Source organism: Triticum aestivum, chromosome 7B (assembly GCF_018294505.1).
Source record: "Triticum aestivum cultivar Chinese Spring chromosome 7B, IWGSC CS RefSeq v2.1, whole genome shotgun sequence".
Taxonomy (NCBI): Eukaryota; Viridiplantae; Streptophyta; class Magnoliopsida; order Poales; family Poaceae; genus Triticum; species Triticum aestivum.
The window spans coordinates 96900334-96917519 of NC_057813.1; the positions used below are offsets into that span (position 1 = coordinate 96900334).

At 45.1% G+C, this 17186-nt stretch overlaps 1 protein-coding gene across 2 annotated transcripts; it reads right to left on the reverse strand.

The window, feature by feature from the left end:
• Positions 1-13146: 13146 nt before the first annotated feature.
• Positions 13147-16858, reverse strand: LOC123157282 (F-box protein FBW2). 2 transcript variants are annotated; one of them, XM_044575542.1, is made up of 3 exons: positions 16618-16858; positions 15223-15576; positions 13147-14081 (listed from the first exon to the last, which is right to left on the reverse strand). In XM_044575542.1, exons 2-3 carry the CDS (start codon positions 15531-15533, stop codon positions 13421-13423), a joined length of 972 nt encoding a protein of 323 aa, XP_044431477.1. In that variant the 5' UTR covers positions 15534-15576; positions 16618-16858; the 3' UTR covers positions 13147-13420. The 2 variants fall into 2 exon arrangements, with proteins under 2 accessions (XP_044431477.1, XP_044431478.1); XM_044575543.1 differs by lacking the exon at positions 16618-16858 and adding an exon at positions 16223-16515.
• Between the last annotated feature and the right edge of the window lie 328 nt (positions 16859-17186).

Sequence of the window (17186 nt, forward strand, 5' to 3'; positions counted from 1 at the left end):
ACGGCGACGAATCCCCCTCTCCGGAGCCCCGAACGGACTCCAGATCAGCCCTCCCGAGAGAGATTAGGGCTTGGCGGCGGCTCCATGTCGTGAAACGCGATGAAACTTTCTCCTCGATTTTTTTCTCCCCGAGACGGTATATATGGAGTTGGAGTTGAGGTCGGGAGGTGTCCAGGGGTCCCACGAGATAGGAGGGCGCGCCCTAGGGGGGGCGCCCCCCTGTCTCGTGGACAGCCCGTGGGCCCCCTGGCCTTCATTCTTTCGCCAAAAATTCTTATTAATTCTGAAAAGTGCCTCCATGGATTTCCAGGACATTCCGAGAACTTTTCTTTTCTACACATAAAACAACATCATGGCAGTTCTGCTGAAAACAGCGTCAGTCCAGGTTAGTTTCATTCAAATCATGCAAGTTAGAGTCCAAAACAAGGGCAAAAGTGTTTGGAAAAGTAGATACGTTGGAGACGTATCAACTCCCCCAAGCTTAAACCTTTGCTTGTCCTCAAGCAATTCAGTTGATAAACTGAAAGTGATAAAGAAAAACTTTTACAAACTCTGTTTGCTCTTGTTGTTGTAACATGAAAAGCCAGCATTCAAGTTTCAGCAAATATTATGAACTAACCATACTAACAATAACACATAGGTCTCACAATTACGCATATCAATAACATAATCAACTAACGAGCTATAATAATAAAACTTGGATGACAACACTTTCTCAAAATAATCATAACATGATATAACAAAATGGTATCTCGCTAGCCCTTTCTGAGACCGCAAAGCATAAATGCAGAGCACCTTTAAAGATCAATGACTGACTAAACATTGTAATTCATGGTAAAAGAGATCCAGTCAAGTCATACCCAATATAAATCAATAATAGTGAATGCAAATGACAGTGTGCTCTCCAGCGGGTGCTTTTAATAAGAAGGATGATGACTCAACATAAAAGTAAATAGACAGGCCCTTCACAGAGGGAAACAGGGATTTGTAGAGGTGCCAGAGCTCGATTTTAAAATAGAGATTGAATAACATTTTGAGCGGCATACTTTTGCTGTCAACGCAACAACTATCAGATGGTTGTATCTTCCATACTACATGCATTATAGGCAGTTTCCAAACAGAATGGTAAAGGTTTATACTCCCCCAACCACCAACAAGCATCAATCCATGGCTTGCTCGAAACAACGAGTGCCTCCAACATACAACAGCCCTGGGGGAGTTTTGTTTAATTATTTTGATTTGCTTTGATCTTTTTGGATCATGGGACTGGGCATCCCGGTTACCGGCCCTTTCTCGTGAATGAGGAGCGGAGTCCACTCCTCGTGAGAATAACCCACCTAGCATGGAAGATATAGGCAGCCCTAGTTGAAACATGAGATGCTCGAGCATACAATACATAATTTCATTTGAAGGTTTAGAGTTTGGCACATACAAATTTACTTGGAACGGCAGGTAAATACCCCATATAGGAAGGTATAGTGGACTCATATGGAACAACTTTGGGGTTTAAGGTGTTTGGATGCACAAGCAGTATTCCCGCTTAGTACAGGTGAAGGCTAGCAAAAGACTGGGGAGCGACCAACTGAGAGAGTGACAACAGTCGTAAACATGCATTAAAATTAATTTACACCGAGTACAAGCATGAGTAGGATATAATCCACCATGAACATAAATATCATGAAGGCTATGTTGATTTGATTCAACTACATGCGTGAACATGTGCCAAGTCTAGTCACTCAATTCATTTAAAGGAGGATACCATCCCATCATACCACATCATAATCATTCTAATAGCATGTTGGCACGCAAGGTAAACCTTAAAGCTCATAGCTAATCAAACATGGTACAAGCAACTATAATATCTAAATGTCATTGCAAATATGTTTACTTCATAATAGCTGACTCAGGAATGATGAATCATCATATTTACAAAAACAAGAGAGGTCGAGTTCATACCAGCTTTTCTCATCCCAATAAGTCCATCATATATCGTCATTATTGCCTTTCACTTGCACGACCGAACGATGTGTATAATAATAAGAGTGCACGTGCATTGGACTAAGCTGGAATCTGCAAGCATTCAACTCAAGAGAGAAGACAAGTAATATGGGCTCTAAGTTAAATAAACAATCGTGCAAATAAGAGCCACTAAGCATTTTCAATATAGTCTTCTCGACCCCCAAAAGAAAGAAAAGAAAATAAAACTATTTACACGGGAAAGCTCCCAACAAGTAAAAGAAGAACGAGAAATCTTATTGGGTTTTTTTCATCTTAATTTCTACGACAAGAAAGGAAATTAAACTAACTAATTTTTTGGTTTTTCTTAAGGTTTAACAAACTCACAAGAAGAAAGCTAGAAAAATAAATTTAAACTAACATGGATAATACAATGAAAGAGTATGAGCACCGACGACTAGTGTGTGAACACGAATGTAAAGTCCATGAGAAATACGTACTCCCCCAAGCTTAGGCTTTTGGCCTAAGTTGGTCTAATACCAAGGACCGCTGCTACTCTCCCCGGTGTAGTGGGAGGTGTAATCAGGATACCACTGGCTGGTCATCTCCGGATCCCACTGGACAGATGATGCATGATAGGGGTCCAATTCAGGTTCCGGCTCAGGTTCAGGTTCCGGAGTAAAAGCTTGGGCTAGAAGAGCCTTTAAAGAGCCTCCTTAACATTTTCTGAAAATTTCTGAAATTTTAGTAACTTCAAAATAAAAGTAAATAAAACTAAACAAGATTGATACCAACCACTCCTACAAGTTCCTAGAGCCTATATCATGCATTGGAATTGCTTGGGACCTCAAAAATTTAACATGCAAGCTCAAGAACATGGTCACCTATGCAGCAAAAATTTGCAATGAATAAAGCACTAGAACAAAAACTAATTGGACCAATGGAGGAGTCACATACCAAGCAACAATCTCCCAAAGCAGTTTTGCCAATGGAGCTTTGAGCTAAGAGATCGAAAATCGCAGCAAAACGAGCTAGAACTCGGGCTTGAGCTAGATGGGGATTTTTTTGGGTAGAAGATGAAGTGTGTGGGTGCTGGTATAAGTGGAGGGGGCCACCAGGGGCCCACGAGATAGGGGGCACGCCCTACAGGGGGGGAGCCCTCCTCTCTCGTGGCCTGGTGCTTGCCCCTCTTGTAATGTTTTCAGTGCCTAAAATCCTCAAATATTCCAGAGAAAATCATACTAAATTTGCAGGGCATTTGGAGCACTTTTATTTTCGGACTATTTTTTTAATGCAAGGATAATTCGGAAAACAGACGGATAATACTATTTTTGCTTTATTTATTCTAAATAACAGAAAGTAAAAAGAGGGTACAGAAGGTTGTGCCTTCTAGTTTCATCCATCTCATGATCATCAAAATGAATCCACTAACAAGGTTGATCAAGTCTTGTTAACAAACTCATTCCGAATAACACGGAACCGGAGAAATTTCGAATAACACTAAGTTACCTCAACGGGGATATGAAGATCCCCAACAATAAGAATATCATACTTTTTCATGACAGTAGGGAGAGGAAATTCAAAACATCCAAAAATGATAGTTGGAACTTTTTCAATAGAATTGATGCTATGGACTTGAGGTTGTTTCCTCGGAAAGTGTACTGTATGCTCATTACCATTAACATGAAAAGTGACATTGCCTTTGTTGCAATCAATAACAGCCCTTGGAGTATTAAGAAAAGGTCTACCAAGGATAATAGACATACTATCGTCCTCGGGAATATCAAGAATAACAAAGTCCGTTAAGATAGTGACATTTGCAACCACAACATGCACATCCTTACAAATACCGACAGGTATAGCAATTGATTTATCAGCCATTTGCAAAGATATTTCAGTAGGTGTCAACTTATTCAATTCAAGTCTACGATATAAAGAGAGAGGCATAACACTAACACCGGCTCCAAGATCACATAAAGCAGTTCTAACATAATTTCTTTTAATAGAGCATGGTATAGTTGGTACACCCGAATCTCCAAGTTTCTTTGGTATTCCACCCTTAAAAGTGTAATTAGCAAGCATGGTGGAAATTTCAGCTTTCGGTATCTTTCTTTTATTTGTGATGATATCCTTCATATACTTAGCATAAGGATTTACTTTAAGCATATCAGTTAAGCGCATACATAATAAAATAGGTCTAATCATTTCAGCAAAGCGCTCAAAATCCTCATCATCCTTTGACTTGGACGGTTTGGGAGGAAAGGGCATGGGTTTCTGAACCCATGGTTCTCTTTCTTTACCGTGCTTCCTAGCAACAAAATCTCTCTTATCATAACGTTGATTCTTTGATTGTGGGTTATCAAGATCAACAGCAGGTTCAATCTTGACATCATTGTCTTTGCTAGGTTGAGCATCAACATGAACATTATTATTAACATTATCACTAGGTTCATGTTTATCACCTGATTGTGTTTCAGCATCAGAAATAGAAATATCATTGGGATTCTCAGGTGTGTCTACAGTAGGTTCACTAGAAGCATGCAAAGTTCTATCATTTTTCTTTTACTTCTTTTTAGAAGAACTAGGTGCCTCTAAATTATTTCTCTGAGAATCTTGCTCCATTCTCTTAGGGTGGCCTTCAAGATACAAAGGTTCCTGAGTCATTCTACCAGTTCTAGTAGCCACTCTAACAGCAAAGTCATTTTTATTATTTAATTCAGCAAGCAAATCATTTTGAGCTTTAAGTACTTGCTCAGCTTGAGTAGCAACCATAGAAGCATATTTTCTAACGAGGTGAAGTTCATCTTTAACTCTAGCCAGATTATCACCTACGCGTCCTATCTCGAAAGCATTATTCTTTAACTCTCTACCAACATAAGCATTAAAACCTTCTTGTCTAGCCATAAAGTCATCAAATTCATCTAAGCATGGGCTATGAAATTTAGTAGAGGGTACTTCAACTTTATCATATCTATAGAAAGAATTTACCTTTACTACCTGTGTCGGGTTATCAAGACAATGTGGTTCTTTGGGCGGTAAATTAAGACCATGTATTTCTTCAATATGAGGTAAATTCTTAACATCTGCGGCTTTAATACCTTTTTCTTTCATTGATTTCTTTGCCTCTTGCATATCTTCAGGACTGAGAAATAAAACACCTCTCTTCGGAGTGGGTTTAGGAATAGGCTCAGGAGTTGGCTCAATTGGTTTGGGAATTACTTCAGGAACTGGCTTAGGAAGAGTCCAATTATTTTCATTAGTCAACATATTATTCAATAGTATTTCAGCTTCATCGACTGTTCTTTCCCTGAAAACACAACCAGCACAACTATCCAAGTAGTCCTTGGAAGCATCGGTTAGTCCATTATAAAAGATATCAAGTATTTCATTTTTCTTGAGTGTATGATCAGGCAAAGCATTAAGCACCCGGAGAAGCCTCCCCCAAGCTTGTGGGAGACTCTCTTCTTTGATTTGCACAAAATTATATATTTCCCGCAAGGCAGCTTGTTTCTTATGAGCAGGGAAATATTTAGCAGAGAAGTAATAAATCATATCCTGGGGACTACGCACACAACCAGGAGCAAGAGAATTATACCAAGTCTTAGCATCACCCTTTAATGAGAACGGAAATATCTTAAGGATATATAAATAGCGAGACTTCTCATCATGGGTAAATAGGGTGGCTATATCATTCAACTTGGTAAGATGTGCCACAACAGTTTCAGATTCAAGGCCATAAAAAGGATCAGATTCAACTAAAGTAATAATATCTGGATCAACAGAGAATTCATAATCCTTATCAGTAACACAGATAGGTGAAGTAGCAAAAGCAGGATCGGGTTTCATTCTAGCATTAAGAGACTGCTGCTTCCATTTAGTTAATAATTTCTTAAGATCATTTCTATCATTGCAAGCAAGAATTTCCATAGCAGCTGTTTCATGCATAACATAACCCTTAGGAACAATAGGTAAACATAATCATTGGGGGACCTTCATCATCACTATCATCAATAATAGGTTCTTCAATATTTTCATTCCCCCTAAATCTAGCAAGTTGTTCATCTAGAAATTCACCTAATGGCAAAGTAGTATCAAGCAATGAAGTAGTTTCATCATGCATAGCAGAAGTGGCATCATCAATAACATGTGACATATCAGAATTCATAGCAGTAGCAGGTTTAGGTGTCGCAAGCTTACTTATAACGGAAGGAGAATCTAGTGCAGAGCTAGATGGCAGTTTCTTACCTCCCCTCGTAGTTGAGGATAAAATAGTAGTTCGATCGTCTTTCAAGTTCTCCATAGTGATCAACAGATATAAATCCCAAGTGACTCAGAGAATAGAGCTATGTTCCCCGACAACGGCGCCAGAAATTAGTCTTGATAACCCACAAGTATAGGGGATCGCAACAGCTTTCGAGGGTAGAGTATTCAACCCAAATTTATTGATTTGACACAAGGGGAGCCAAAGAATATTCTTGAGTATTAGCAGTTGAGTTGTCAATTCAACCACACCTGGATAACTTAGTATCTGCAGCAAAGTATTTAGTTGCAAAAGTGGTATGATAATAAAGGTAACGGTAGCAAAAGTAAAGATAAATGTTTTTGGGTTTTTTGTAGTAGTTGTAACAGTAGCAACGGAAAGTAAATAAGCGAAGAACAATATGTGAAAAGCTCGTAAGCAATGGATCAGTGATGGATAACTATGTCGGATGCGATTCCTCATGCAATAGTTATAACATGGGGTGATATAGAACTAGCTCCAGTTCATCAATGTAATGTAGGCATGTATTCCGTAAATAGTCATACGTGCTTATGGAAAAGAACTTGCATGACATCTTTTGTCCTACCCTCCCGTGGCAGCGGGGTCCTTACGGAAACTAAGGGATATTAAGGCCTCCTTTTAATAGAGAACCAGAACAAAGCATTAGCACATAGTGAATACATGAACTCCTCAAACTACGGTCATCACCGAGAAGTATCCCGATTATTGTCACTTCGGGGTTGTCGGTTCATAACACATAATAGGTGACTATAGACTTGCAAGATAGGATCAAGAACACACATATATTCATGAAAACATAATAGGTTCATATCTGAAATCATGGCACTCGGGCCCTAGTGACAAGCATTAAGCATAGCAAAGTCATAGCAACATCAATGTCAGAACATAGTGGATACTAGGGATCAAACCCTAACAAAACTAACTTGATTACATGGTAAATCTCATCCAACCCATCACCGTCCAGCAAGCCTACAATGGAATTACTCACGCACGGCGGTGAGCATCATGAAATTGGTGATGGAGGATGGTTGGTGATGACGACAGCGACGAATCCCCCTCTCCGGAGCCCCAAACAGACTTCAGATCAGCTTCCCCCCCGAGAGAGATTAGGTCTTGGCGGTGGCTCCGTGTCGTGAAACGCGATGAACTTTCTCCTCGATTTTTTTCTCCCCGAGACGGTATAGATGGAGTTGGAGTTGAGGTCGGGAGGTGTCCAGGGGGCCCACGAGATAGGAGGGCGCGCCCTAGGGGGGCGCCTCCCTGTCTCGTGGACAGCCCGTGGGCCCCCCGGCCTTCATTCTTTCGCCAAAAATTCTTATTAATTCTGAAAAGTGCCTCCGTGGATTTCCAGGACATTCTGAGAACTTTTCTTTTCTACACATAAAACAACATCATGGCAGTTCTGCTGAAAACAGCGTCAGACTGGGTTAGTTTCATTCAAATCATGCAAGTTAGAGTCCAAAACAAGGGCAAAAGTGTTTGGAAAAGTAGATACGTTGGAGAGTATCATTCATCTTGCCATCCTTCTTATCCGCTAAATACTTGGGGCAGTTCCGCTTCCAGTGACCAATCCCTTTGCAGCAGAAGCACTCAGTTTCAGACTTGGGTCCAAACTTGGGTTTCTTCCCGGGAGTGACAACTTGCTTGTCAGTCTTTTTGAAGTTCCCCTTCTTTTTACCCTTGCCCTTTTTCTTGAAACTAGTGGTCTTGTTAACCATCAACACTTGATGCTCCTTCTTCATTTCTACCTCCGCGGCCTTTAGCATCGCGAAGAGCTCGGGAATAGTCTTTTCCATCCCTTGCATATTGTAGTTCATCACGAAGCCTTTGTAGCTTGGTGGTAGTGATTGAAGAACTCTGTCAATGACACAATCATCTGGAAGATTAACTCCCAGCTGAGTCAAGTGATTATGGTACCCAAACATTCTGAGTATGTTCTCACTAACAGGACTTTTCTCCTCCATCTTGCAGCTATAAAACTTGTTGGGGACTTCATATCTCTCAACTGGGGCATTTTCTTGAAATATTAACTTCAACTCCTGGAACATCTCATATGGTCCATGACGTTCAAAACGTCTTTGGAGTCCCAATTCTAAGCTGTAAAGCATGGCACACTAAACTAACAAGTAGTCATCAACACGCGACTGCCAGGCATTCACAATGTTTGCAGTTGCTGGGGCAGGTGGTAAACTGAGCGGTGCATCAAGGACATAATTCTTCAGTGCAGCGATGAGGATAATCCTCAAGTTACGGACCCAGTCCGTGTAGTTTCTACCATCATCTTTCAACTTAACTTTCTCTAGGAATGCATTAAAATTCAAAGGAACGGTAGCACGGGCCATTGATCTACAACATAGATATGCAAAAACTATCAGGACTAAGTTCATGATAAATTAAGTTCAATTAATCATATTACTTAAGAACTCCCACTTAGATAGACATCCCTCTAGTCATCTAAATGGTACGTGATCCAAATCAACTAAACCATGTCCGATCATCACGTGAGATGGAGCAGTTTTCAATGGTGAACATCACTATGTTGATCATATCTACTATATGATTCACGTTCGACCTCTCGGTCTCCAGTGTTCCGAGGCCATATTTGTATATGCTAGGTTTGTCAAGTTTAACCCGAGTATTCTACATGTGCAAATCTGGCTTGCACCCGTTTTATTTGAATGTAGAGCTTATCACACCCGATCATCACATGGTGTCTCAACACGAAGAACTTTCACAACGATGCATACTCGGCAGAACACTTATACCTTGAAATTTTAGTGAAGGATCATCTTATAATGCTACCCTCGTACTCCCTCTGTTCCTAAACATTTTTCTTTCTAGATATTTCAACAAGTGACTACATACGGAGCAAAATGGGTGAATCTACACTCTGAAATATGTCTATATACATCCGTATGTGGTAGTCCATTTGAAACCATTAAAAGACAAATATTTAGGAACGAAGGAGTATTAAGCAAAATAAGATGCATAAAAGATAAACATCACATGCAATCAAAATATGTGACATGATATGGCCATCATCAACTTGTGCTCATGATCTCTCCATCACCGAAGCAACGTCATGATCTCCATCTTCACCGGCTTGACAACATTGATCTCCATCGTAGCGTCGTGGTCGTCTCGCCAACCATTGCTTCTATGAATATTGCTACCTCTTAGTGATAAAGTAAAGCAAACATAGCGCTTGTATTTCATACAATAAAGTGACAACCATATGGCTCCTGCCAGTTGCCGATAACTTTTAAAAAACATGATCATCTCACACAACAATCTTATATCACATCATGTCTTGACCATATCACATCACAACATGCCCTACAAAAACAAGTTAGACGCCCTCTACTTTGTTTGTTGCAAGTTTTACGTGGCTGCTACGGGCTTCTAGCATCAATCGTACAAACCTACGGCACAAAAACCACAACGGTGATTTATCAAGTTTGCTGTTTTAACCTTCACACGGATTGGACGTAGTCAAATTCGATTCAACTAAAGTTGGAGAAACAGACACCCGCCAGTCACCTTTATGCAAAACTAGTGGCATGTCTGTCGGTAGAACCGGTCTCATGAACGCGGTCATGTAAGGTTGGTCCGGGCCGCTTCATCCAACAATACCGCCGAATCAAAATAAGACATTGGTGGTAAGCAGTATGACGATCACCGTCCACAACTCTTTGTGTTCTACATGTGCATATCATCTACACATAGACCTGGCTCTGATACCACTGTTGGGAAACGTAGCATGCAATTTCAAAAAAAATCCTACGCTCACGCAAGATCTATCTAGAAGATGCATAACAATGAGAGGGAAGAGTGTGTCCACGTACTATCGTAGACTGAAAGAGGAAGCGTTAACTTCAGTTCATGTAGTCGAACGTCTTCTCGAATCAACCGATCAAGTACCGAACGTACGACACCTCCGAGTTCTGCACACGTTCATCTCGATGACGTCCCTCGATCTCTTGATCTAGAAGAGTGTCGATGGAGTCGATGAGTTTTGTCAGCATGACGGCGTGATGACGGTGTTGGTGATGTGATCCGTGCAGGGCTTCGCCTAAGCACTACGAAGATACTATCAGAGGAGTAAACGGTGGAGGGGGGCACCGCACACGGCTAAGACAATGTTGTGCCTTTGGGGTGCCCCCTGCCCCCGTATATAAAGGAGGGAGAAGGAGGCCGGCCACCAGGGGCGCGCGCCATGGGGGGGAGTCCTACTAGGACTCGACTCCTAGTAGGATTCACCCTCCTTTTTTCCCTCTTTCCGGAGGGGAAAAAGGGAGGGAGAGGGAACCAGAGTAGGAAAGGGGGGCGCGCCCCCTCCCTAGTCCAATTCGGACTCCCTATGGGAGGGGGGCGCGGACACCTCTTGTGGGCTTCCTCCCTCTCCCCTATGGCCCATGTAAGCCCAATAATCCCCGGTACTCCGAAAACATCTGAAATTTCCCGAAACCATTGCGGTGTCCGAATGTAACCTTCCAATATATCAATCTTCATCTCTCGGCCATTTCGACAATCCTCGTTATATCCGTGATCTTATCCGGGACTCCAAACAATCTTCGGTCACCAAAACACATAACCCATATAATACCAATCGTCATCGAACGTTAAGCGTGCGGACCCTACGGGTTTGAGAACTATGTATACATGACCGAGACACCTCTCCGGTCAATAACCAATAGCAGAACCTGGATGCTCATATTGGTTCCCACATATTCTACGAATATCTTTATCGGTCGAACGCAATGTCAACATAGATATTCCCTTTGTTATCGGTATGTTACTTGCCCGAGATTCGATCGTCGGTATCTCTATACCTAGTTCAATATCGTTACCGGCAAGTCTCTTTACTTGTTCCATAGTACAACATCTCGTAACTAACTCATTAGTCACATTGCTTGCAAGGCTTCATATGATGTGCATTACCGAGAGGGCCCAGAGAACCTCTCCGATACTCGGAGTGACAAATCCTAATATCGATCTATGCCAACCCAACAAACACCTTCGGAGATACCTGTAGAGCATCTTTATAATCACCCAGTTACATTGTGACGTTTGATAGCACACAAGGCATTCCCCCGGTGTCTAGGAGTTGCATAATCTCATAGTTGAAGGAATATATATTTGACACAAAGAAAGCAGTAGCAATAAAACTGAACGATCATTATGCTAAGCTAACGGATGGGTCTTGTCCATCACATCATTCCACTAATGATGTGATCCCGTTATCAAATGAAAACTCATGTCCATGGTTAGGAAACTTAACCATCTTTGATCAACGAGCTAGTCTAGTAGAGGCATACTCGGGACATGTTGTTTTGTTTATGTATTCACATATGTATCAAGTTTCCAGTTAATACAATTCTAGCATGAATAATAAATATTTATCATGAATAAGGAAATATAAAATAACAACTTTATTATTGCCTCTAGGGCATATATCCTTCACGAACGGTCGACGAGCCTCGTGGAGAACCGACGACGTCTCCGGTGTGATGGAGGAGCTCGGCAACTGGTACTGCGGAGGGCGAATGGCCAACGAGCCTCGTGGAGAACCGGTGACGTCTCCGGTGTTATGGAGGAGCTCGGCGACTGGTACTACTGTTGGAGAACGGCCGGCGAGCATGTGCTCGCCATGGCCATGGAGGCGACGCAGAGAATGGCCGATGCGGGTCGGCACAACCCTAGCATGAGGAAGGCATGCGTCGTCGCTGCCTGAGTGGTCTTGGCGACAATGGCCTCGTTGTCCTCGACGGCGGCATTGTACTGTGCGGCCGCGGCCTAGAGGGCGAAGTCGGCAGTGGCTTTCTTCTTCGCCTGAACGGTCCACTGGGACCTCCTCTTGGCCGATTCTATGTCGAGCCGCGCGATCTCCGCCGCCGTGAGGTCCGACCGCGGTTTCTTCTTCTTCGTCGCGGGGCAGGCGGTGGTGGCGGTCGGGTTGGCGGGTTTCTTCGGGGCATCGGCCATGGAGGAGGGAGGGGAGGGGGAGCGCGGGAGGGTTTTGGGAATGAGAGGGAGGTGAGGAGTGGGAGCGTTGTGTTCCCGATCCGCGCGCTGTCCGTTTCGACGCAAACGCGGCCCAAATTTAGGCTGAAAATGCATCGGCGGCGAACAAAAAAAGACGTCTGTCCGTTTTCTCCCGCGTGTCAGGACTGCTATTTGTGCCCGTTTAGCCCCAAACGGACGCGGCCGGACCATTTGGGTGGTGGGTTGGAGTTGGCCTAGCAAGAGCATTGAAAAGTGTGCCTGGTGCTCAGAGCTTGCACCCTGGCAACACCCCAGTGGCTGCTCCCTTCCCATCCCACTGGGAACGCCCATCAGAGCCTCTTGTGGCGTGCGTGCGTGCGCATCGCCAAAGCCCAAAGCCGCAAAGCGCCGCAGACGCGGCGTGGTGCGTTGCATGGCGAGGTCAGTTCCGTTCAGGTGGCCTGCCCGCCTTGCCTTGCAAGAGACAAGTGGCTTGCCAAGTACGCGACGGGCGATTCCCCAGCCTGCGTCTGACAACAAGACACCCCCTCCGTCCCTCACAAGATCTCAGGACAAAATCTAGGATCTGCCACCACCGCCCAGCGGCAGCCAGCCAGCGTGCGCGCGCGCTGTGCGAGAGCCCTGCCCTCCTCTGGCCCTCCTCTGCCTTGCAAAAAGCGCATTGGCCGACTGGCCGACTGGCCTTGCACTGTTGGCTCTGGGCGTTGCCATGGCATGCACCCGCATCAGAGGAGCCCAGAGCCTTTTACCGCCACTTCTCCAGCAGCTCCTGCCACCACCACCAGCAGCAGGTGTGGTCACATCTTCTCCGCGCCTCGCCGATGGGATTGCACCTGGCAGAAGCCAGCCACTCGTGATCCAGAGCTTCAGAAACAGAAACGAAAAATTACCACACGCAGCAGTATTCTCAACAGTTCATATTGATGATTTGTTGCTCTATGTTTTAAGCACCACAGGTTTTTTTACATTCCAGACAAGCTCACTCAACATCCAGGCCAATATCTGCAAGCAGCTAAAGACGACACAATTTGACACAATTACAAGCACATGAACACGGAAGAAGATGCTTCAAAGCTGAAACATGCTATCAAGACAGCAGCAGCAGGAGCAAGCAAGCAAGCAGGCAGGCAAACTTCGCTTCTCTTGACAGCTTATTGATGAAGAAGAAGGCTTGGTTCATGGAGACTCCGGCCAGTCGAAGCCGGCGAAGGCGCCCTCGCCGAACCCGCCGCCGTAGAACCTCACCTCCAGCCCCTCGAGGGCGTGGCCGTCGTCCCACAGGGCCTCGTCGTCGTCGCTCCCGGCGGCGAAGTAGTCCTCGTCGTCCATGAACTCCTCCCACGAGTAGATGGAGTCGTCGTCCGAGTCGTCGGAGCACTCCTCCAGGAAGCTGTTCTCGTAGCAGTCGTCCACGCGCGGGCCCAGGACCTTGAGCCCCGGGTACTTGTCCTGCAGCAGCTTGTCGTCCACGCCCCAGCAGCCGCGCAGGTCCAGGAAGCTGAGGTCGCGGCACCGGGACGCGATCTCCACCACGGCGTTGGTCGCGATCAGCATGTACCCGATCTCCAGGTGCCGGAGCTTCGGCATGCTGCAGGCGATGGCGCGGGCCTCGTCGTGCTGGCACACCTTGCCGGCCACGTCTATGGGGTGCATCACCCGCCGGAGCCCCACCAGGGACTTGCAGTTCTTGCCGAACGCCTCCAGAGCACGGGCGCCGATCTTGGTGCAGCTGCTGACGTCCAGGAACGTGACGTTGGACAGCCTTTGCGCGACGTCTTCCACGATGCAGTCGCTGATCTCGCTCCTCGGAAGCTCCAGGGTCTTGAGAGATCGCGCACTTAGAAAAGCAAACACGGTCCGGTCAGTACAGTTGAACAAAATATTATGGACAGGATCACTGGTAAACAGAAGTACAATACACTAATACTACTATGATGGATAACCCTTGCTTAGTAGGGTCTATAATTAAATGCTATTAACCGCGGCTATGAACTGAGTTCCTAACATTTAGCACAGACAGAAAATAGATCAGAGCCAGGGAGCAGTGGAGGATTGTATAGAGTTGGTGGATGGTTGGGGATACCATTTTGAACATGTTCTTCTGCATGGCACACATGTGCAGTATATGGCACCATGTTCGCAACATTCATCACTATCAGAAAACAGAATGGGCCAGAGGAGTATTATTGTGCTAGCAACTTGACACCACCACAGATAACCCTGTATTTATGGATTGACGCACTGGAATGATGCTACTCCATTTTCATTTATGCAATTGAATCAATAGTTTACGAGCCTTTAGAAAAATAACTATTAAAATGTACGCACAATTGTTTATAAATGATTGAATTCAGCAATAATAGAGAGGACCTTATTGTGTAAAGACAAATACAGCAGCAAGGAAAGTAATTTTGGAATCAATTATGTTACACATAAGGTACTTGTTTATATCATTAGCACATGACTCTCTAATGAATAGACGTATTATCATTCATGCCCATGTTGTGGCATTTCTCAGAGATTTGGGTCCTCGATCGTCCGATCATGTCATCCAGACGATCTCGCCGTTCATTTTCTTATGGCGGGCGCTAAAACCCTACACACACCCCTCGCGCCCTTTTGTCTACCGTGGCCACCACTCTCTTGCTTCCCGCCCCTCCTCCCACTAACCGCCTCAGTGATCCAGCTCCTATAATGCAATCACACAGCCATGATATTTCGCCTGCCACTACACCTTGTCACAACCTAAACCATATTACTTTCTCAAAAAAAAAAAAAAACTTATTCCGCACGAAAGCTCTCATGCATTAGGCAAGGATGCTATCGAATCTGAAGAAGTACTCCAGCAACATGCACATTTCCACCAGTTAATGGTCCACAACTAATAAAAAAAATACCATTCCCATCTAGGCTATCAAATCTCATGAGGAAAGCATCATCCAACATAAAAATGATTTTGACAGAAGAACACTACTTACTGGTTCGCGATGAAGGTGAACAACGAGTCGTTGGGAAGCCCGGACACGCTAATGCGGCGGAACGAGTCGCCGCTGCGGGTGACAAGCGTATGAACCATGCGGGTGAGCTGGTCAGGCTTGTTCTGCTGCTGGCTCCACTCCTGGATGTCGATCTCCTGCCAGCAGTAGGGCCCTGAGACCACCCGGCTCCATGACTTGCAAACCCGGGGAACCACGGTGAGCATCTCCTGAAGGGAGAGGTTGCGGAAGACGAGTCCCAGGGCATCTGGCAATAGGTCCTCCCAGCATCTTTCCTCACGGTGCTCTTCCATCCCTGATCCTTCCAGGACTGATCATGCAACTTGTATAATCCACCTGTTTCAGGAACAATGGTACATCACTCTCGGGTAAAATTTCCTTGGTTCACACAGCTGAAGGACTGAAGTAGCACATTCAGAATCTCATGGTGACTCATATTAACAGTACGAATGTGCTTTCCTATGCTATGAAAAAAATTTCAGTTAATCAACATTTATTTTGAAATAATAAATTTCCAACATGACAAGACCACCATAAAGGAGCAGCTACCAAGGTACAGGAAAAATAAAACCCAGCGACGAGGACGATAAAATTCCAAGGAAAAAGAAACACCGAGACGATTACAGTTTTTTGCAAGCTTCCCCTGACCTGCGAAGCAAGAACTCGCACGCTGCAACAAAACTACAGGAAGAAATGAGCACGAACCGAGATGGCTGGGAGAGGAGGCGGAAACATGAACTTTCTTTTACTAGTCCAAGAAGCGGGCTAGATATGGCAGAGTGCCTAGAGCACCGCACGCGGGCACCAAAAATAGCAACCCCTCTTGGAGCAAAGCGGGCCGGTCACTGGGAGCGAGGACCCAAATCAGGAAACCTATCCAAGAAGCAGACGGAGCAGCAGCAAGATGCGAGCACCAACCAAAAGCCAGCCATGGAATTAAACTTTGTTAAACATCACCTCACACACACCAACCAGCGAGTACCAGGAGAGAGGAGGACGCAGATCTAAAGCAGCCCCTGCGCCAGAGACGAAGAATTCGAGAAAGGGGCCGGGCGGGGGGACACCCGGCGCGGTAATTGGCGGCGCCAATCTATATACTGCTGCTCCGGTCTCCACGGGCGGCGAAAGGCGTGGATACGCTGGCGAGAAAGAACGCAAAAGCTTGGCCGGCCTTTCCATCCATGATTTTTTTTTGTTCTTTCGCGAAAGGAGAAGGGAGGCGAATAAGAATAAGATAGAGACCCGTCTTTTTCTTTCGTCCCCCGCCTTGGAGAGGATTCGCGGGCCGGCCGGGAGGGAGAATAACGTTGACGGCGTGAGGAGGAGGCGGGGTGGTTCGCCGCGGCGGCGAGGTGGCCGGGGGGGGAGGAGGCTTACCGGACCGCGGCGGCGGAGGGTGGCGGTGGGGGTGGTGGCGATGTTCTTTGGATCTGTGGAGCGTCTCGGTAGGGAAGGAGGGGGGTGTGGGGAGGGAGAGGGAGACAGAGTTGAGTGTAACAGTGGAGGGGTGAAGTGGTCGGCGAGAGGACCGGAAAGTCTTTCTCCTTTTGTTGCGGGCGCGTGCCTTTTGCGCTGCAGCGGGGATGAAAAACGCGGCCTGGATTCAGGCCGGGCTGAGGCGAGCGGGTGAGTGACTCTGAAGCTGAAACGTGACGGGATCGCAGGCCTTTCAACTTAAACGTGGCACGCTCGAACGAAGGCACCGTAGATCGAGTGAGTCATGCTTCTTGTTAGAGAAAAAATAGGCGATGTTGACACAAGATTTATCTGTGATGCTACGGTGTGCGAGTTAGATTTTCATTTCAGATTTTGATGGTAGTATGGTATAGTAGATTTTTGCTGAATTAATGTGGGATCGATGTGTTATTCTGTTTTCTTATGGCTTTTGTTGCTTGTAAACGACGTTAGGGATATGTATATTCGTTTACAAATTTGAACTACTACTA